General features: G+C 39.5%; 1 protein-coding gene across 2 annotated transcripts in view; it reads right to left on the bottom strand.

The window, feature by feature from the left end:
- cacna2d3a (calcium channel, voltage-dependent, alpha 2/delta subunit 3a) overlaps nucleotides 1-23,977 on the bottom strand; it is a 950,991-nt gene that overhangs the window by 419,346 nt on the left and 507,668 nt on the right. For both annotated transcript variants that reach the window (XM_072582307.1, XM_072582308.1), the window contains exon 10: nucleotides 7,917-8,006. In XM_072582307.1, the coding sequence (XP_072438408.1) occupies nucleotides 7,917-8,006 (90 nt within the window). The remainder of the gene's footprint in view (nucleotides 1-7,916; nucleotides 8,007-23,977) is intronic.

The following is a 23,977-nucleotide window of genomic DNA, read 5'->3' as shown; positions in this document are numbered from 1 at the left end:
TGTCTTGGACGGTGCCAAACATTATGAGTTTTATTGGAGCTGCACTCATCCAGCTAATTGAAGAGTATTTTACTTAGATTACTGAATAATATTGAATGGGAACCAGAACCACAGCTCATTTGCTCACTTCCTTATCCATCTGGGTGTCAAAGGGTCTCAATTTTCCTCAAACTTGTAACAAAACCTCAACACCAAAGTGGGATGGAACTTGGAACTATCCTACCTGTTAGCAGCTTTCAAGGTCACCAGATTCACAAGATACCTTTTCATTATGTATAAAGGCTAGATTTGGTCTCATAAGGCCTGGCTTCATCCTCAAGTATGTGCGAGACTACCATATGTGCAATATTGCTATACTGCCACAAATATTTAATGGTTTTGTAGCAAAACATGGTATTATACAATAAATATTACGGTAATCAGTTTTTCAGATCTTACTGCACATTACCAATAAATTGACTTGTCATTCATTAAACAAAGTTTATTTGATGTTAACTTGCCGTATTTGGATCAACTGGACAATTGGTTCATTTATTGTTGATTTGGAGGTGTTGGTGTTGGACTGGGGTGTACAAAGTTAAAAATCACACAACATCAGGTTATAGTCCAACAGGTTTATTTGGAAGCAGTAGCTTTCTAAGCAATGCTCCTTCATCACGTAGTTGTGGAGTACAATATTGTAAGACACAGAATTTATACCAAAGTTTTACAGTGTGATGCAACTGAAATGATATATTGAAAAAGACCTGGATTGTTTGTTAAGTCTCTCATCTTTTAGAATGACCATGTTGGTTTCAGTTCTTTCATATGTAAATCCCAAAACCTTTTTTAAAGTTGCATTCTCAAGTGAACTTTAACAACAGGTGCCATGTCATCTTAGATAATGCATTGAAGGTGTGAGGTTAAAGTCTGTCTGCTTGTGTACAAATGTTCAGACTGATTCTATTTCTAAAAAAAAGGGATTTACAGAATCTTACGTGGATTCATGTAAAAGATGAGAGACTTAAACAATCCAGGTCTTTTTCAATATATCATTTCAGTTACATCACACTGTAAACTTTTGCTATAAATTCTGTGTTTTATGATCTTATACTCCACATTTACTTGAGGAAGGAGCAGCGCTCCGAAAGCTAGTGTTATTAAATAAACCTGTTGGACTATAACTTGGTGTTGTGTGATTTTTAACTTTGATTTAGTATGTAATTTTCATTACTTTCCTCCAGGTGGCAGTAACATAATACCGCAGTATTCTGTGTAAGGTTTTAAAATGTGCTTCCGGGAAAAAAATGTAGAACAAACTCAAATGATTTTAATAATATGCAATAAAATTAATCCTCTATTGGTTCTAGGAGGTCCTTAAATACTGATCAAGATGAGAACTTATTTTTGAAAATGTTAGGAATAAAATTTAACTGATAGAATTAACATCAGTTGCAATCTCAGCCAACATATGTATAGAATGTTCATTATATTAGTTAACCCAGTGGGTATGGAACCTATTTACATTATAAATGCCAATGACAAGCATTCTGTGATGAACTACAATTAGCTTCTAATGATTTGTCTTTTGGAAGAAAAATTTCAATGCATTCTGACATTTATAGTCTTTATTGTGATTGCCAGTCATTCAAATGTCAAAAAAGACTCAAATTTCTTGAAAAAATATTTTAAAAATAGGCCTAATCACTGGTGAGATTGAATTCATTTGCCAAAGGATAATTGCAGTTGTTGCCAAATGACAACCCACATGTCCTATTTTCTTTTCTAAAATAATTAATGGATATTTGATGCTTTACATCATCAGAACTGCCACAGATTCAACTTGGAAAGTTTGTGAGTTGATTATCTAACTTTGAGTTAGTGAATATATTGAAAGAGGCACACTATTGTTTATGTAAGTCAACCAGCAAATTTCATTTTAGTACAAATCACCCTGTTATCAACTATTTTGCAGTATTCTTCCCCTTATCACTATTGCAAAAAACAGCAGAGGATTTTCTATTTAGCAGGCACTCACATCTCGATGGATGTTTAATATATTAGGCACTGTATATTTTATGAAATAGTTATTATAGCATAATCCCCTCTATTTGAAATATATAATGAGGGTTAAAATAAAAATATGCATTTAATTACTTTGTACCATTTTTGAGGGACATTGCTTATTGAAATTAGTTATCATACACGAACAACATGTTGGGTTGGAGTGGAGCAAATTCGCCAAGGATTTCCCAATCAGTTAATCTAACTTCAATGGGAGAACCAAAGGAAAACACTGTAAATACGCTTTACACTAATTCCCTGTGTTTGCACAGGTCTTCACACAATGTTAAACTACACGACTGAGAGAATCTCGATTAAAAAAATCACAATCTAAGCTTTGAGGTTGGATTTCATTAGTCTGCTAGTAAATAAATATCAAATCAAGAGATGGTTGCAATCACAATTGTTTAGACTCTTTAATACAGCCAGTGTGCTACTTAATCAGTACAATTATAACATTTGGTGGCTTTGTTATGCTGTGTTCAATAGCTTCCCAAAAATACAGATACTGCTTCTTTTTCTGCAGTACCCTCTTTCTCCCTGTCAGCAGCATTTGAATAAATAGTAGTATATTATTTGTGTTGATTGTAGTCTCTCAGTTTGCTCCAGCACAAGTGTTACATGTCAAACAAAGTGAAATCCAACTACAAAAATGGGAAATATGAAAGAAATCGTACAATCTGATAAATATTATAAAGTTAACGAACAAACTTTAGTCCAAATTAATAGCACAGGACATGAGAATTGTAGCTGTTAAAATGAAAACAAAAATAATGGGCTGAATTTGACCAAAAATTGGCAAAGTGTCAATTTTGGGGAGTTTCATATAGAGCTTCTCCCTGTGATAACTCTCGAGCGAGTTATCTCAAATAGTTCTTTGCTGTTCACCTTATTATGTCCGAATCATACCTCCTCTATCGCTCTGTTTCTTAGACAGGATTATCCCTTCATAGTACACATAGTGGGAGGGAAATGGAAAAGAAAAGTTTCCGAGGACACAAAGGTGGCATGCGTCATTAAAAATAGATCATATTTGTAAACGTAGTACCCCCTGTTTCCTCAACTATTATAGAAACTGCAGCTATAAGAATGAAGCTACTGAGGCTACCAATCCTTAGCACTATTCTTTCTCTAATGGCCAGCATAATACAACATCTTCCTAGTGTTAAACAGTTGATGATGTTATTACAGGAAAAGCTTCAATGAATAAACAGTTCTGCTTGCCTTTCGAATTAAAACAAACTTACAGTCAATGAATGATGACCTCACTCAACTCACATCTATTGGGAGTAGGTTTCAATTCAGTCCTGCCTGGCTTGTTGCACCCCACACTGCACAGCTCTATTGTAAAGGTGATGTTCCCCTTGCTCAATGTGCAAAAATTATGTGGCACACTCTTTCTGAAGTGTATTGCAATGTCACCCCAGACTAATCCAGGCAGTTAAGATGTAGTTCTCATGAATACAGATGGTTGTACATTTACTGAAGAGAAGCATTTTCTATTGATGAAATTTCCCACATTATGATATGGTGTTCTCAACACAATGTATGTACATTTTATAGTGCACTGCAAGGCAGCTATGTTGACAAACCCTACCGTCTGTGCTTCAGCAGTAATCACACCACAGGGAAAGAAGACAAAGTGGTGTGTTTGTGTATAAATTGCATTGGTAACAGCGTTGAGACATTTGTGGGTTGAGAATTGAGACATCCCACTCAGGTCCGCAGTGGATCCTCAGGTGCAGCCACGTGCATAAAAGTTTAATACAGCTGTCATTTTCATTGCCAGCATGAAGAGAATGCCACCCATCTATTCAGTTCACAGATCCTGCTGCACCAGGTAACACAGTTCTGTGATTGTGTCTTGGAACATCCCTGTCTGTGACTGTGTTCCAGGACATTGTCAGTCTGTGACTGTGTCCAGGCACATCCTTTGTCTGTGACCGTGTCCTGGCACATCCTCTGTCTGTGACCTCTGTCGAGGTCAGACAACAACAGAACCACTCTTATCAGTAGGCTTATTTATAAAGTCAGGGTGGGATCTGAGATCTCCCGAAATGTGTGCTCTACTCCAAGCTCCGCAGTGGCAAGTAATAACTAGCAGAGCATAGGAAACACTACAAGGTCAGTGTGAAAGCCTTCTTAAACAAATACAGCATACCCAAAATACATCGGAATCATTTGCCCCAGAACACACAAAATGGAGAAGAAGTATCCATAAACCACTTCAAATATTACCCAGTGGAGCATGTGGAGGCCAAGCTCAAGCAGTGGAAAAATGGCACAGAATCCAGAGTGTCACACACACCCAACTCCTCAAACATCAACTGTCCCACTGATGACAGAGTCTGTGGCTTCACAATTGTTCTATTTACAGAACCCCCCCACCACCACCCCGCAGAGCGGAAACATGTCATCCTCGACCCTGAGGAACTGACAAAGAAGATGTAGGTTTTGAAAAGCTAGTAACCCAACACCAATGCCAGACACTGTGTAAACAAATGTTTGAACAAGCAGTAATTGAATTCTGAGCTTAAAATAATTTGGAGCTAAAGGGATATTATGGATGTAGTTTTTGCTGACCACAAGAAGTTGATTGGTCTATGGACTAGTGCCCATTTATCAATTTAGAGCCCTCTTCTGCTTAACCATAACTGTGTGCTTGGTTCTCAGGAACTGCACAGCTCGGAGCTGGGAACAAATTTTAGAGACAGAGGGAGAAAGAGAGAGAGAGAGAGATAGGTGTCCAGTTCTTCCCTAGTTCAAGAATGGTCTCTCTCTCTCTCCCTCTGTTCTCTGCGGCTACCTGAAGCAAACCAGTTTATCTTTTCTGCAATAACTGTTGTGACTTCTAACTGATACAACTGCCTCTTTATAAGTGAATCAACCACCTTGTGAGTCTTACCAACAAGTGGAAGCATTGGGAAAAGGAGTCTAAAACAATATGCTGGCCAGCAGAAAAATCATATGGATAATCACACAATCAGAACTTGGGAACAAAAACTACTGAACTCTCTTTCCAGGCTTACCCCTTTGTTCATAACCTATTTTATCATCTCTGTTTGTCTGTTTCTGTGTACATAAGGGAAAGTTTATAAAAAGGATAAGAGTTTTAATTAGTAGTATTTTATGCTGACAATAAAGTCATTTGCAACTCTTGTTCAGTACAGAAACCTGATCCATGTTTTCTATCAATCTGGGTATGAAAATCAGGTCCAATGCAGTGTAACTATTTTTGGTGCAGTTTAAATCCAACAATGGCATCCATAGTATATGCATTTCCAGTTGAGCTATCATTGACATGTTTGCAAAGTCCACGTTGCAGAAGAATGAAAAATAGGCAAGTCATGGCACCACTAAGCTGGCTAATGCCAGCTCTGACATTTTGGAGTTCACCCTTTTAACCTTAGAATATTGGCATGCAGCAAAGGCAGGAGCCCTACCAGTGGTATTTTAAGGAATTCCAAATTACACACCAATTAGTTATTGATTTCCACTGGTGTTTGCTAATGTTGTAAAAATATTTGCTCTTTTTTTTAAGGTTGGAACCTATCGGGAGTGGTGTGGCAGATAATGAAGTAATTGGTCCCGAACATCATAGATTCTATTCAGACCCACTGCTTCTAGGTAATGTTGTAGTCATTTGTATTCCTTCAGTGTAGGAGAATAAGTGGAGGCAACACAGAAGAGGACAAGCGGCTGGAAGAGTGAGGAGGAGGAGAGGGAAAAGACTTTAAGAGCCTGGAATCCAAAAAAAATTAAGGAAGCAATTTACCTCCCTCAGATTCAATGAGACATAATGTTTCTAAGATAATATTCATTGAAATCTGTCATTATTGTAGCCATAATTTACAGCCTCAGACAGTAGTGAAGACAACATTGCCTGTGACTGTGAAGGTGAGTGCAACCAAAGACATAAATGGACCAGACTCCTGCCAGACTATAGCAGGTGATATCTATAAAATTTCCCAGTTTATTACCCACTGCTGCATAAGGGAGTTCAATAAGACTGTGTGTGTAAAGTGAGTTTAATACATTTCATTCTCTCTCATCAGGGAGTGGCAAACAGAGAGAACATGTGGCTTTGTGATGATTACAGGCTCCCTTATGGTGCAGATTGGCATTGACCACATCACTTTGCAGACATCACATGTTAAATCTGCAATGCACCACAACTGAAGTAATGCCACTCTCTCAACAATCAGCTGGTATGTGACCATACTTAGCACACCATGTAGGTCAATTCCCTGTCTCCTGACGACAATATAATCATCCATGGGATGTGACTGTCGCTGGGTGGGCAGCATTTATTGCCCATGCCCTTGAGAAGGTGGTAGTGAGCTGCAGTCTACCTGCTGTGGGTCGATCCACATTGCAATTCCAGAGGGAACTGCAGAATGTTGACCCAATGACAGTGATGGAATGGTGATATATTTCCATGTCAGGATAGCGAGTGGCTTGGTAGGAAATGTGCAGGTGGTGGACTTCCCATGTATCTGCTGCCCTTGTCCTTCTGGATGGAAGTGATTGTGGATTTATACGGTGCTTTCTGAGTACCTTTGGTGAATTTCTGCAGTGCATCTTGTAAATAGTACACATTGCTGCTACTGAATGTTGGTAATAGAAGGAGTGGATGTTTGTGAATGTGCTAACAATCAAGCAGGCTGCTTTGTCCTGGATGGTGTCATTGGAGCTGCACCCATCAGTGCAAGTGGGGAATATTCCATCACACTTGTGCCTTATACATGATGGACAGGCTTTGGGGAGTTAGGTGATGAGTTACACACCGCAGTATTCCTAACTTTTAACTCACTCTTGTAGCATTGATATGGCCAGTCCAGTTGAGTTTCTGGCCAATGGCAAGCGCAAAGAATATTAATAGTGGGGAATTCAGTGGTGGTAACACCATTGAGTGTCATGAGCAGTGCTTAGATTGTTCCTTATTGGTGATGGTCATAGCATGGCAAATTCTTTGGCAATGTGTTGTACCATAGAGACCAGAAAAACTGTGAATACGTGAGTCAGAAGTATAGTGACTGACATAAAATAAGTAAGTTTTAAAGAATGGAAGATATTTTGTGAAGATATGGTTGGATCTGTTTAATGTGGTGTGAGGAATTAATGATGTATAAATGGCAAAGATAATAAAAATGTATGGTTAGCACTGCTGCCTCACAGCGCCAGGGACCCAGGTTCAATTCCCGACTCAGGCGACTGACTGTGTGGAGTTTGCATGTTCTCCCCGTGTCTGCGTGGGTTTCCTCCGGGTGCTCCGGTTTCCTCCCACAGTCCAAAGATGTGCAGGTCAGGTGAATTGGCCATGCTAAATTGCCCGTAGTGTTAGGTAAAGGGGTAAATGTAGGGGAATGGGTGGCTTGCGCTTCGGCGGGTCGGTGTGGACTTGTTGGGCCGAAGGGCCTGTTTCCACACTGTAAGTAATCTAATCTAAAATAAAATATATCTATATTTAACTTTATGTCATACAAAACTGATGTCTATTGTTTCTGCTGAGTCAGCTGGGGTCAAAGGAAGCAACAATTACTAACAGCAGCATTGATAAAGTGGGCAAATAGAAAATTGATGCCTTGTTCTATATTGGACCTGATTTGCTACCAATCCATTGTGCACTAATTTAATTATATTCCATTGCACTGCTCAAAAGTAAAAACATACCTCAAAATGCTTTATTATGTGAACAGTGGACAGAGTAAAACCAAATATAAAAAGATCTGTTTATTTTTATATGCCATTTTCACATTTTCAAAATATATTTATCTAATTTCACTCACTTGGAAGTCATTGGCCATTATTTATTGGTTACACCATTTAAAGTTAAACACACAAATTTATGAGAAAGGTGAGAATGCTAGTACCTGCTTCAGAAGGGTGAAAGCTTCAGTTAAAGCGGAACCGAGCATCCCGATCCCCTTTGCATTCAGGGTATCAAGGTGTTCTCTGAAGTGCTGTAGGAGAAAAACATCAGCAATAAAATGTTGAGCATTTACAATTTTTTAAACTGTTGTGTTCAATTTTTTAAAGAACCATAAATAAATACATGTTCTTCTCATGATATTATTGAACTAATAAATAACTGTACACATACCAGCCTAATAATGTGGACATATTCTGAAACATTGCAGCAAGGTAACTCACTTCTAAATCATTACATCTTGAGTTCCAATTTGCAACTATGTCAAAGAGCAATTACATTGGAAGGGTTCTTGTAGTGCAGTGATAGTGTCCCTACCACTGAGCCAGAAGGTCTAGGTTCACGTCCAACTTGCTCCAGAAGTGTACAATAACATCTCTAAACAGACTGATTAGAAAAATAAGAGCTAAATAGTGAATGTTTAAAGATCCCTACAGGAGGCAAGTTATTTGTGAGGGGAACAGAGCAGCCATCAATAGTGAGCAGAAGAAATATGTTTCCTAATTACAAAGCAAACTGACAGACAACTATGAAATATGGTGGGAGGAGACCTTAAGGAAGTGGATGGAACATAAATTATTTTTGTAAAAATATCATGGTAATTAATATTTAGGAAGTTATGTTATGTAATTGTTATGAACATAGTAAAAATAGACTATCAATACTCAATTTCTTCATCTGACTTTTATACCCAAGACTTTCATGGACTAAAGTAACTTTTAATAAGGACAATACGGCCTAACTGGCTCACCATATAACCATAGCCTGAGGAAAAGTTCATGAAACCAGTGTTACATATACAAAATTCAACAGCACTGAAATTATCATTGCATCCAAAGACAATGAAACTAAACAACTAAATCAGCATCAAGGAATTTGTGTCCCTATTTGATTGGCATGTGTATGATAACTTTATACGCTGTCATACGAAAGTCAGTTTCCCAGCTCGGACAAACAATGAGCAGACTCTGGAATATACAAGTGGATCTATATCAACAGCTGCTTGGGGCAGCAAGGGAGAGACAAGATTAAATGGATTTTGAAGCCAGAAGATACTTTCTCTCTCTGCCTTTCTCCATCATCAAAAGTTTGTGATCAATGAAAAAGCAACTTGGAACAACCACTATAAATTGAAAGCTCATGATCTGGGAACTTTGGCAGCGTAGAATAAAGAAGACAATAAACAGCCATTTTCACACGCAACTCATTTTCACAGCACAAAAAACTTTTAATTGCAGCTGGTTTTATTTCCTGTCTGTATACGCATCCCTTTTAAGATTATTGAACTGTATTTATGTGTGTTTAATTACATTTTTATTATTTTTCTCAGGTTAGAAGGCAATAAAATTCATTTTTTGCTTAAGAAAATCTTGTTATTTAGCTCCTTCATTTTGATCTAGTTAATTACATTTTAAATAAAGTGCGATATTGTGTGATAAAAGGAGATACAAGTGTGTGATTGATGGAGAGGAAGTTAAAAAGAGGAAAGCCAATCACCCCTTCTCACCTGATCATAATGGTAAGCCCTTTAGTTTCCATAATTTAAAAAAAGTATAGTTTGCCAGATTAAGAATATAGTTTGGGCAGCACGATGGCTCAGCAGATAGCATTGCTACTTCATAGCACTAGGGACCCAGCCTTGGGTGACAGTGTAGAGTTTTCACATTCTCTCCATGTCTGTGTGTTTCCTCTGGGTGCTCCAATTTCCTCCCCAAAGTCTAAAAGATGTGCAGGTTAGGTGATTGGCCACACTAAATTGCCCGTAGTGTCCAGAGATGTGCAAGCCAGGTGGATAAGAGATGGGAAATGGGGATTACAAAAATAGTGTAAGAGGTTGGATTTGGGTGGGATGCTCTTTGGAGAGTCAGTGTGGACTTAATGGCCTGCTTCCACATTGTAGGGATTCTGTGAAGCTGCAACTGTTTACCCTGACTCAAAAGAAACTGGTAAGAAGTTGAAGGGGCCACAAGTGTTTAGTTGAGAAGTAAGTGCCCTCAAGTGAAATTTCAAGTTGTCTTCTCTCAAACACATTACATTCACAACACCTTTGAGTCCTGTCAATTTTTGAACTAGGAAATAATTTTGTAATAGTACTAAAGGCTATATTTTTTCTGTTGCTATAGTTCACGAGAACTATATTTCTTGTGTGATGAATATGGCAAATTGCATATCCCCAATTTTAGCTTATAATACAGTATAAATTCCAGTAGCCTTATTGCAGAAATGTTCCTATAGCAAAGAGCCGAAAAGTGAGGATGAGGATGTATTTTAACTGTTTACAATAATAAAGTAAACTCAATTACCACCATCTATTGTTGTGATTTGCCCAAAGACAAAACAAGCCTGCTTACTTTAATGTGTAAACATGACACAGAAAATTTGTATTTTTCATTTCAAAGCTCTATCATTTACTGACAGCAAGCTACCATCCATCATTACAGTTCCTATCAGGAATCCTGCCATTGCACTTTAATCCCTCCTGGAACCAAACGTATTACGTTGAGCTGTTAAGGTTACTGGGTGTATTCAAGCTGAGATTTGTTCATATTGCTGACAGCACAATCACCTACCGTGCTAGTAATGGGGAAATTCTCTGCAGCCCTGGAGAAATGTACAAAATTATGAAACATCTGGAGAAGTCCAGTCATATTAATTGCAATGTCTGCCCTGTGAAAGTCAGTGTTCCAGGTCATCAACTTAGAGCTGTGTGAGTACATATTTTATAATTTGTGATTCACGGAATTGAAAATAAGTTTATTTTGCCAAAAAAAAACACTTGCTTACATCAGCTGCCTGGAAGTGAGAATGAAATGTCTTTTAAATTTATATAAGATAGTAAACTAAATTATTACCATCGATTGCTGAGATTCACCCAAAGGCAATATAAACCAGACTATTGCCATATATAAACACGAATGCTGATACAAAAAAAATGAAGTTTCTTTGAAAGCACTGACTTGCCTAGTTGTAAGAATTATTTTTACTCCCACAGATTTTTGAACATGGAAATGCTGCAAGAACTTCCAAAGCTCACAAAACAATTTCGCTCATAAATTACCATTATCATCATACGCAAGCAAATATCCTTGAGTTAACTGTAGCTGCCTACATTTTCCAAATGAGCAATTTCAGGAGGAGTGCAAAACATAATTTCAGGTGCACTTTACTGGTCTAGGATATATTAATAGCAGGGACTGGAAGTTAGCTCAGACAGCAGTTAGGAAAGACACATTTTCAACAAAGTATTTTGTGTGTAGACAACTTGAAAGAAAACTTCTTGTGCTCTGTCGAACAGTTTAATAACATGCCTGTACTGTACTATCTGAAACCTAGCTAGATGGTGCATCAGTAACATGGAAACAGTGCTGAACAAATTCCATTAGCGATGCCTCCACTGTATCCTCCGGGTATAACAGGAGGATGTAAGAGGATGAATAAATGCTAAAGGAAGCCAGATCCACAAGCATTCAGACAAAACTTCAGCAAAAACAAATTTGTGTGAGCTAGCTGAAAAGCATATCCCCGCCAAGGTCCTGTTTTCTAAACAATCAAATGGCCAGGATCCAAGGGGAGGACAAAGAAAATGCTTCAAAGACACTCTGAAGCTTTCCTTAATGTGTAACAGCATTATGGATGTAGATTTGGGAGGCTTGTGGTACACTGGTAGTGTCCCTACCTCTGGGCTGGAAGGCTCTGGTTCAAGTTGCATTTGCTTCAGCAGTGTATCATTAACATGTCTTAACGGGTTGATTAAAATATCTATATCAGAATAGGAGCAGAGTGGCTCATCTGGCTCTTTGAACCTAGCTGGCCACATACAAACCATCCATAAGGTGTGCTAGTGTGCTAAGGTGCCCACGTCTGCCAATGGACTGAGGTACTCATATGCTCTAGCACTAGCCTAGGTTGAAGAGCTAGTGAGCTGTGAAAGTCATAACTGAATAACTACCTACAAGCGATATTATAATAAAAGGATTCTCTCGCTCTGAGTGCTGGGAGCCAGCGAGACAGCAAGCCAGTCAAAAGGAAACAGAACTAAAGGATCTTAACTCATCTGCAACTATTAACATTTCACTATCTACTCTTTACAAATGGCGCACAGAGATTTACCGTGTAGCTTTAGATTTAGCTTTTATCTTTTTTGGATTTCCTTCTGATTTCTAATCTGTGTGCATATATCTTGTGTTATTATTTCCTCCTTTGTTTAGCAACCAGTAAGGTCACTCTTGTTAATTCAGAAAAGCATGGTCAAACTGGCCCCTTTCAAGACCTAAGTTCACTTGGTCCAGGAGAAAACTATCCGAAGGATTGTGACTTAATAATATTGTAACCAATAGGGGGGTATCGGTGAATAAGGAAGGGAAACGAATTCATATCTCATCTTCTGGGGACTTGACAATTTGTGGTAGCCCATGTGGAACCTTAAGGATGTAAGAAACCTCATCCAGGATCTGGTCATAAAAAAAAATTGCTCCAAATCATTTAAATTGCTGACAACTTGGTGATGCATCATGACTTTGAGTCCAAACATCTTAAGAATGAGGCAGAGCTGCACCAAAGATGGAAGGGAAGCAAATCCCGTACTCCAGCTTGCACTAGTTGAGACGATACTCTGCCTAATGTGCTCAAAGAACTGTGCTTCAGGTATTGGCCTTTTCAGTTAGACATAGATCAATGCTAAAGGCTTTTTCCAAGAACAGACTGAAATTAGGTCATTGGAGAGCCTAACAAACGAGACATAACTTGTCCAGCTTTAAAAATATTTTTCCATCCAGATTATAAATTAGTGCATAACCCAAGTTTTCATCTTGAACTGTGCTCAAATTTATCTCGCCACTAATTGACCAAATGAAAGAACTAGGCGAATGCAGCATTGACTTAGGTCTCATGCAAATCAGGAGCAGGCATTCAGCATAATGTCCATTGATTTCAAGGTAGAATGTAAGAATGCAACAAACAGATTTGGGAGGCTTGTGGTACACTGGTAGTGTCCCTACCTCTGGGCTGGAAGGCTCAGGTTCAAGTTGCATTTGCTTCAGCAGTGTATCATTAACGTGTCTTAACAGATTGATTAAAATATCTATATCAGAATAGGAGCAGAGTGGCTCATCTGGCTCTTTGAACCTAGCTGGCCACATACAAACCATCCATGATGTCCTATAATGTAGAGAATCTTGGCATATGGACGTGCTGTTAATGGACCTTTGGGTGACCAGTCTCCAAGGTGGACTTCGGGACAGGCAATAGCGCAAAGTGAACGAGCAGAGCTGATAGCCAAGTTTGGTATCCATGGGGATGGCCTCAGCCGGGACCTTGGGTTCATTTCACACTGCAGGTGACCTCACTGCACGACAGACTCTCTCACACACATGCACATAACCGCGCATACACACACACACACACACTCCTACAGACCCTTACACCCATGCAGTCACTCTCTCATACACAAGCTCTCATACACTCATACATCCACACCCCCCTACACTCACACCTACACAAGCACTCTCTCACAGACTTATGCAACTTTAGACTCACATACATATATATTCACACACTCTCACACAGACACTCACACTTCCTCCCTCCCCCCCACCATGCCCCCCACCCCCATACACACACATATAAATTTGTGCGGTGAATTTTTACTTGCAGAATTACATTTTATTTTGCTCAAAAGCTGCATGAATCCAAATAAGATTCTGTAAATCCTTTTCTTAGAAATAGAATCGGTCTAAACACTTGTGCACAGACAGACAGACTTTAACCTCACACCTTCAATGCATTATTTGAGCTGACATGGCACCTATTGTTAAAGTTCACTTGAAAATGTAACTTTTAAAAAGTTCTGGGATTTACATATGAAAGGAAGGAAAGCAACATGGTCATTCTAAAAGATGAGAGACTTAACAAACAATCCAGGTCTTTTTCAATATTTCATTTCAGTTGCATCAGACTCTAAACTTTTGCTATAAATTCTGTGTCTTATACTCCACAACCACCTGATGAAGGAGCCGCGCTCTGAAGTCTAGTGCTTCCAAATAAATCATTTGGACTATAACCTGGTGTTGTGTGATTTTTAACTTTGCACACCCCAGTCCAACACTAACACCTCCAAATTATACTTTTAAAAAAATTCGGGCAGAGTAGGTCATGACAGATATTCCAGCAGGTAAGGCCAGTAAAAAGACAGGAAAAGGGGGAGATGATGTGTACTGGTCTGACTTGTTTTATATACCTGAAATTGGAACTCCAGTATGACCAATACATTAATTTCCCACTTTTACTGGGGGATTTAAAAGAAAATGTTTACTTTCCATGTGTCTGCCCATCTAATTTTCACAAGGATCTAAATTTAGGTGATCAAAACACACATCAAGAAACAGATGAATATCTGAATTTTTATAATTATATGTTAATCATGCTGCTCAGACCACTGTTATTTTTCTTTCTACCTACATTCTTACTCTGAGTTTCTAAACCTATTCTCAAACTATGGATGGGATAAACTTCCAGCAGTAGTTAAAGGTTAAACTACAGAAGGGATTTCCAGATGAGTCTAGGACTCATTCTGACTTCAGTCATTTGTGAGTTCTAAGCCTTAAAACCTTCAACTAATTGGCCTCCTTCTGTTGTTAAATAGTATGAACACATGTCCAATGTTTCCAAACTTCTTCTTTAAGATTCCTTCAAGCTGACTGGTTGAGGTTCCTTTCTTTCCAATCAGGGGCAACACCGGAGGTGCATAATTAGCACAGGCAGCTTGTCGATTCAGTGTTAATGACGCTCGACCATGAAAATCAATTAAGGTTCCTACTGGCTTCATTGGCAGACAGAGCTGACAATCTGCCCACTACCTGCTGGAAACAAAAATCCCGTCATATTATCCAGCAACTAGAGGAAGCAGATCATTTCTTGAGCTTTAACTGTCTGAAAACAATTTAACTTCTGAATCGGTTTTCAAAAAAATGGAGATGATGGGCCTGTAGAATGGAAAGATTCAGGAAAACAGGTACCAACCAATTACAATTTTAAAATAGACATTGCAGAATAAATTAAATTGCGGTACATTATTTCAAAATTGTGTAAGAAGTAATGAAAGTAAGACAGCAGAGATGGTGAAGTAAGGATAGCAAAAGGAAGATAGAGAGAACACAAGAATTTTCAGTTTTACAACAGTAATAACAAGTTTCTTGATAGCTGACTAGTATTGTAATATTAAGTTTTATTTTATGTCATTGCGCATGAACTGAAATCTCTGGAACTTGGTGGCCCAGGTACCTATCTCTGGCTGAATTTCAAAAATCATTGGCAGCAAATTGAACTGTGACAGAGGGATGGATACAAGCTATGTTATATTGCCATCATCAAGAAATGTTGCTGTTCATCTGCCCAGCCAATGGCTAATTGAATACATGAGTCGCCATTAAGGACTCACCTTCCTGCCTCTCTGGGCATTTCACCTGAATTGGGAGGACCCACCACTGCATGGAAGACTGCTGCTTGAAAACTAGTGGCCTCCATGGGTTCTCGGGGAAGAGGTTTTATGACCACATCATGGCCTATGACAACATACCCCAATGCTCCAAAATATTCACCTCACCACGCTGGGACCTAGCAGCTACATTTCACTTTCCCATCTTATTGCAACTCTATGTTTGGGTGCTCCATCAGACACACCCTCTCCCTAAGGCTGTAACCTCAGCATTGGCCACTGCTAGCAGCATTGTTGCTGAAATATAGTTCATTTATTTGAGGCATCCATAACTGGACGACGACCCTGATGGCAATATGCTACCCAGTTCCACTTGCTGTCAAACCAGGATTAGCTTCCACTGTTGCCCCTGACAATAGGACTTTCTGGACAAAACAAAATTCAGCCCATGGTAGCTGATTACTTGCCTCCTTTTGCGCTCTCCCACATTTTCTCTTTAACTTTCATCTTGATTACGACTGACTTCTGATTTCACACTTTGCTCTTTCAGAATGTTAATGCAGCATTTGTATTCTGGGGTCAATAATGATCAATTTCTCCTTTTATCTGCTTTATGGTATCAATTTTCCTACTCACATAGTAATTGACCAAGGAGAGTCATTTTCTTTGAGTTACATGACAGCGTAATACTGAACTACAGCCCATTTCTCTTTGATTAATAGAAATCTGGCAGGTCATCTGCCATGATATAAGACTGACAGCCACCAAGAACATACAAGTTTACAGGTATCACGCAATGGTTTATCAGCTATACCACAAGACTTTTCTCATTTCATTTAATGCAGTCAGGGACATCAATCTAATAATACAGGCGAGGTACTGGTGTACTGGTGATGTTACTGGACTGGTAATCAAGAGTCCTAGGCCCAGCATGGCAGAAGATGTAATTTGAATTCAATAAAATATGGAAAATATAAAAAGCTAATCTAAAGACAAGCATCTAACTAATGGATCAAAAACAGAAATTGCTGGTAAAAGCTCAGCAGGTCTGCCCACATCTGTTGGGTTGAGTGACCTCTCCTCAGTTCTGACGAAGGGTCACTGGACTCAAAACATTAACTCTGATTTCTCACCAGAGCTGCTATCAGACCTGCTGGGCTTTTCCAGAAATTTCTGCTTTTCTTTATAATTTACAGTATCTGCAGTTCTTTCATGTTTTTCTGACCGTCTATCTAATGTTGATTCCTGTTTAAAGCTCCATCTGATTCACTCATGCTCATTGAAGTAGAAAATCTGCTGTCCTCACTTTGCTTGGCCTACATGTGATTGATTCTGAAATAGCTTAACAGGTTACTCAGCTATGGACAACAAATGCTGGCCTTGCTAGTAATGTTCAGAACCACGTTAGAAGCAAAACAAAGTTAGCCATTATTTTTGTGTCTCATCTCTTCTGTCCCTCCTTGAAAGGAATATAGTTTCATTAACACTGAGATTTCTCTACATTCCATCCAAGTGATCACGTTTCTTGTGTGAACTTCCTACATCAGTGCTGCCAGAGTTCAATATAAAAGGCACCATTCTTGTTGAGGGTGCACTCTTTCCAAGAAGCATCACTGAGGTAGCTAACAATGGCTATCAATTCTTTTGCCAGGGATATTAGTGGAAATCTCTATGCTGTCCTAATTGTGCTCAACCAAATAGCAGAGACTCAGGATTAAGTGTTTGTCCAGATCTTTTGTGTCCTGCATCTAGTAACACAGCACACAAGATGGAACAGAGCAGATATATTATATTTCACTATTTTGCTGATTGGTTATTGGTTGGTGTTTTAAAGCTAAAAAAAAATGAAGTAACAATTAGCTGTTGAGTAAAGGGGTTAACTATCTCTTTACAGTAGTAATAGCTATTGTGTATATGTGTCAGGAGCTATGTCATAATGATGCCAGATGACAAGGAAGTGGGGCATGAGTTATATCAAGTTCTGGAGATGAGATCTCGTGCTGTTTCCTGTGTATAGTGTATGCACTTAACAATGATTATTGGTGCTTATTGACAAGGTATGGACTGCCTTCTATCAGTAAGTTAAACACATTTCCACTACATGGTAGCAAGCAGTAAAAGACCTACAGAACCAATGGCAAGTGGGGGCCTGATTGATGCTCAGTGGCAATAGAGTGAGTGGGTAAAGGATGAGACCAGCCCATTAAGCTGACTGTCAAACTGGGGAAATGGCCTAAAGAGGAACACTCTGATAGTATAATACAATGGCAAACTGAGACTGACCGAATCATCAGACAGCAGAGAGGAAAAACTGTACAAGAGCGGAACCACCATACAATGCTGAGAAAGGGCAAGAGGAGTCAGGAGGTGAGTTACTTGCTACAGTGTTCTGAGCCTCTGACCTGCTCTTCTAGCCATTAGTTATATGGCTCATCTAGTTCACGTTCTGGTCAACAGTAACCTTTAGGATGTTGATATTGGGGGATTCTGTGATGGTAATGCTATTGAATATCAAGGGGAGGTGGTTAGATTGTCTCTTATTGGAGTGGTCATTGCCTAGTATTTGTGTGGCACAAATTTTACTTTTCAACTGAAGGCCAGCTCTTGCTACAGTGAAACATGGACTACTTCAGTATCTAAGGAGTCAGAAATGTTGCTGAATATGGTGCAATCAAAGGTGAATGTTTTCGCTTCTGACCTCACGAAGGATGAAATTTATTCATAAATCAGCTGAAGTAGGTGGGCTTTGTTCATTACCCTGAGGAACTCCTACAGAGATGTGCTGGAGCTGAGATGACTGACCTCCAACAACTATGAATCTTCCAAATGTGTCAGACATGACTTTCACTGGTAGAGTTTTCCTCCGGAAACCCATTGACTCCAATTTTGCTGGACTTCTTGATGCCACACTCGGTCAAATGCAGCCTTGATGTTAAAGGAATCACTGTCTCCTTGCCTTAGGAATTCAGCTATTTTGTCCATGTTTGAACCAATACTGCGATAAGGTCAGGATCTGTGTCGGCTACATTCTCCTTGGAGGAACTGGTACATCCACGAGACCCTTTCTGGTATGCTGGTACAATGGTTGATAGCAACAAAGCTAACTCTGAATGGAGATATGGTGACAATGTATCAAATCTTTCAGGTTTAACTGAAATTTCAATTTCTCCAGCCATCTTCAATAAAACTTAAAGTTGCAGGAGGTATCAAAATAAGAATACAAATACAGAAGCAGGCTATCCTTTGTTGCAAATGGAAGATAGATAATTGCTATTTATTATGTTATTTTAAATCAGCATTGTTCTTTGTTCGGCAGTGATATTTGTATAACTTTGTATTATCTATATACACCAGCTGGAATAAGGTTGTTTCTATACTTTACGAGCAAGTCTCCATTGGAAATTGGCAAAACAACAGTACCTAGGACCAGAATAGGATAAAGCAGATTGTTCGCTTCTCTTTGAGTAAAGACTACAAGAAGCAGGAACAGGATGCACCCTGAATAATGGTCATCAGCCATACAATAACATTCTAGAATCTCTTTCAGGTTAGTGTGAAACAAATGTCACCATCACAGAGAGAGATGACCTGTTGGCTGAACAGGATCTGGATCTTGTTAGAATAGATTCAGAGTATTACAGCATGGAAAGAGGCCCTTCAGCCTATCATGTCCCCACTGGCCATCAAACATTGATCTACTCTAACCCCATTTCCCAGCACTTGGTCCATAACAAAGTATGCTATGGTGTTTCAAGTGTGAATGAGATACCAATGATGGTGAAGTCTCTGCTGTCTCTTTTAGGGAGTCTTGCCTTTTTGCTGGATGAGTGAGGAAGGGTGAATTTGTCTACTCATTGCACTGAGCAGACTAATAACATGTAACAACAATTGTAAACAGCCAGAGAAAAGTAGCTGGGGAAAGGAGACCCATAAGGAGAAAGTGAGGACTGCAGATGCTGGAGATCAGAGCTGAAAATGTGTTGCTGGAAAAGCGCAGCAGGTCAGGCAGCATCGACGTTTCGGGCATCAGCCCTTCTTCAGGAAAAGAGACCCATAACCCAAGATCACATTAATGTTGAACACTTACAGATTATTAATCTGCAGAAATGTTAGCCAAAATCAGCAAGTCAATCTCAGCAGCACTATTATGGAAGCACTCAAGGTTTCTTTCAATAAAGAAGCATAAACTCAAAATGCAGAGAGTTATGCAGCTCAGGAGTACTTTAGAAAACTTTAAGTTCAATATCAGTGGAAGCTTGAACATATTAAAATAAGCAACAGTTGGAGAAGTCTAACTAATTAAAAGAGACCACTGAACCAAAAGCTTAACTACTAACAGTTATGTAGCAACTGCCCAAAGAAATATCCACTCTACAAATATTCTTTCTATCAGCAACAAAGCTTTGTTCAAGAATATGCCAGGACAGTAAGGCTGAGCTTCCATGCAAGTCTGGAGACCAGACTGGTATGCAGGAAAATCCCATTAATCCTCGGACAAAAGTTTATTTTGTAGTTGATGATGGTGCACTTTTACTTCCTATTAGAATTCCTGACATGTTACTATCTGAAGAGATGCAGCCTTCTGAAGCCAGTGTACAAATTATATCACTATCTATAGGAAGAGAAATTCATATCCTTGGGGTAGTAGGGAAGTTGTATTTCCCTGTCTGCAGAATTGTCTTTAGAACTCAAAAATGGAATGAGGAGAGCTAGGAGGGGGCACAAAAAAGCCTTGGCAGGAAGGATTAGGGAAAATCCAAAGGCGTTCTACACTTACATGAGGAATAAGACAATGATCAGTGAGCAGGGACAGTAGAGGGAACTTGTGCCTGGACACTGAAGAGGTAGGGGTTTTTGCTTCAGTATTCAGAGAGAGGGACCTTGTTGATATCGAGAATACCATGGACCAAGTTAATAAGCTTGAACAGATTGCTATTAAGAAAGTAGATGTGCTGGAAAGTCTGGGAAGCATCAGATAGATAAGTCCCTAGGGCTGGACCAGATATATCCAAGATTACCACCAGAAGAAAGGAATGAGATTGCTGTGCCTCTGGTGATGATCTTTGCATCCTCACTCTCCACAAGAGTAGTACCGGATGATTGGAAGGAAGCGACTATTGTTCCCTGTTCAAGAAAGGGAGTAGTGAAATCCCTGGGAATTACAGACCAGTCAGTCCTATGTCTGTGGTAAGCAAGATACTGGAAAGGATTCTGAGAGATAGGATTTATGACTATTTGGGAAAAAAAAGTTTGATTAAAGATAGTCAGCATGGCTTTGTGAGGGGTAGGTCAGGCCTCACAAGCTTAATTGAGTTACTTGAGGATGTGACGAAGGTTGAGCAGTGGATGTGGTATACATGAATTTCAATAAGGCATTTTATAACGTTTCCCATGGTAGGCTCATTCAGAAAGTTAGAAGGTATGGGATACAGGAAAATTTGGTTGTCTGGATACAGAATTGGCTGGCTGAAAAAAGACAGCAAGTGATAGTGGATGGTAAGTATTCCACAAGGAGGTCAGTGACCAGTGGTGTCCCGCAGGGATCTTTCGTGGGCCTCTGCTCTTTATAATTTTATAAGTAACTTGGATGAAGAAGTGGAAGGGTGAGTTAGTAAGTTTGCAGATGACACAATGGTTGGTGGTGTAGATAGTGTTGAGGGCTTTTGCAGGCTACAAGAAGACATTGACAGGATGCAAAGCTGGACTGAGAAGTGGTAGATGGAGTTAAACCTGGATAAATTTCAAAGGTCAAATTTGAATGCTGAGTACAGGGTTAAAGACAGGATTCTTGGCAGTGTGGAGGAACACTGGGATCTTAGGGTTCACGCACATAGATCCCTCAGAGTTGCCACCCAAGTTGATAGGGTTGTTAAGAACGCGTACAGTATTTTGGCTTTCATTAACACGGCGATTGAGTTTAAGAGCCGCAAGGTTTTCCTGCAGCTCTATAAAACCCTAGTTAAACCACACCTGGAATATTATGTCCAGATCTGGTCACCTCATTATAGGAAGGATGTCAATGGTTTAGAGAGGGTGCAGAGGATATTTACCAGGATGTTACCTGGATTGGAGGGCTTGTCTTATGAACAGACACTGAATAAGCTAGGGCTTTTTGTACTGGAGAGAAGGAAGAGAGGTGACTTGATTGAGGTATACAAGATAATGAGAGGCATAGATTGAGTAGATACCAAGATACTTTTTTCCCAGAGCAGAAATGGCTGTCTTGAGGGATCATAATTTTAAGGTGATTGGAGGAAGGTATAGGGGAGATGTCTGAGGTAGGTTCTTTATGCAGAGCGTGTGTGGAATGCACTGCTAGCGGTGGTAGTAGAGTTAAAGACATTAGAGGCATTTAAGTGACTGCTCGACAAGCATATGGATGGCATTAAGTTGAGGCGTGTGTAAATTAGGTTGATCTTAGATTAAGATAAATGCTTGGCAGAACAGCATGGACTGAAGGGTCTGTACTGCTCTATGTTGTAATATTCGTTGTCCTTCCTTTCACCTGCTAGATTCAATCCTGGTCCAAAATGTAATGTGGAAGGAAATAACAGGAATATTTTCAGTTACTAGTTTTCCTTTCCAAGGGGTTGTGATCGATTGTGTTCTCTTTTCAATTAGTTTTTCCTTAGTTGATCTCTACTACTATTCCATTCAGGTCATTGTACCTATCACAACCCAGGAACCAGTTATTGTGAGAAGTTGCCATCCCTCTCCCCCACTGTGTTTGCCTTCCAAAGAAATGATGAGGGAACACAAAGAATATATATCCTCCAAGACAGTCAAGAACACTATTGGAGATTGACACCAAGATTAAAGAGACCTCAGGTTGGTGAAAGGTAAGAGTTGGATGGATATTATAATTAGCTCAGAAGTTAATACTTCATGGGACAGTGAACTTGGATAGATGTAGCGAAATATAGGTTAACTATGTCTTTAATAATAATGACTGAGTGTATGTGTAAGGTACCCTGTCAGGATGATCTGGGGTGGTACAATGATAAGCACCATGCTGCCTCATAGCGCCAGGGACCCGGGTTCAATTCCAGCTTTGGATGGCTGTGTGGAGTTTGCATGGTTTCCACATGACTATGTGGGCTTCCTTTGGTTTCCTCCCACAGTCCAAAGATGTGCAGGCTAGGTGGATTGGCCAGCTAAATTGTTCCATAATATTCAGGGGTTGGGCAAGCCAGGTGGATTGGTCACAGAAAGGTGGAGGCTTCGGCTGGGTGGGATGTCCTTAAGAGGAGCAGTGTGGACTCAATGGGCCAAATGGCCTGCTTCCACACTTAGGGATTCTATGATCTCTCTATATTAACTTACAAGACAGGACAGGTGGGTCCCACCACATGCACAATGGAAGCATGTGCAGAAGTTAAGGGAACTGGGACTGTATATTCTCAAATTATTCAAAGTAGTAAGTTAACATAATAAGGCAGTTAAGAAAGTAGGTGGAATATAGCTTTTATAAAATACAGCAGTAAAGAATTCATGCAAGACATTTACAAAATTCTGGGCTGGAACTTTCTAGCCCCAAAGTCAATGGGCCTGGAAGTGGGAAGGCTTATAGAAACCCTCTATACCCGATAGAATCTTCCTTCTTTTTCTTGACCAAAATCTCAATTCCTCTAGTCATCCAGAACTCCCTATATCTACTAGCCCTGCCTTTCCCCTAACAGGAACATACTGTTTCTGGACTCCTATTATCTTATTTCTGAAGGCTTCCCATTTTCCAGCCGTCCCATTACCTGTGAACAGCTGCCCCAATCAGCTTTTGAAAGTTCTTGCCTAATACCATCAAAATTGGCCTTTCTCCACTTTAGAACTTAACTTTTCTAAAAGGTCTAAAAGGGTCTATCCTTTTCCATCATTATTTAAAAACTAATAGAATTATGGTCACTGATCCCAAAGTGCTTCCCCACTGACAGCTGAGTCACTTTCCCTGCCTTATTTCCCAAGAGTAGATCAAGTTTTGCACCTTTTCCAGTAGGTACATTCACATACTAAATCAGAAAGTTTTCTTGTACATTAGAACCTTGATTATCCAAACATCAATTATCCGAATACTGTGCACTCTTAACGAATTATCAGTTAAACTGCATTATGACGTGCCTTGCCAAATAAACACGAAATGTTCAATAACCGACACTTAAATTACCGCTTGTTTAGGATAGATCAGTTATTGGTTAAACGGCATTATGGCATGTATTACCAGATAACCAGGAAATGTTTGGATAACTAGCACTCAAAAATAACTGCTTGTTTCCGGTTATCCAAGTGATCAATTATCTGAACAAAATACTCCCTGCCCATCGCATAACTGAGGTTCAGCTGTATACACTTAACAAATTTCTGTCCATCAAAATCCCGTAACACTATGGCAGTTCCAGTTTGATTAGATTAGATTTGATTCCCCTGCAGTGTGGAAACAGGCCCTTCACCCAACATGTCCACACCGACCCTCCAGCAAGTAACCCACCCAGATCCATTTCTCTCTGACTGACACTATGGGCACCTGACACTATGGGCAATTTAGCATGGCCAATTCACCTGACCTGCACTTCTTTGGACTG

Source organism: Chiloscyllium punctatum, chromosome 12, assembly GCF_047496795.1.
Source record: "Chiloscyllium punctatum isolate Juve2018m chromosome 12, sChiPun1.3, whole genome shotgun sequence".
Taxonomy (NCBI): Eukaryota; Metazoa; Chordata; class Chondrichthyes; order Orectolobiformes; family Hemiscylliidae; genus Chiloscyllium; species Chiloscyllium punctatum.
Note: the sequence above shows the minus strand (reverse complement) of the source record. Positions and strands in the feature narration are given on the sequence as shown.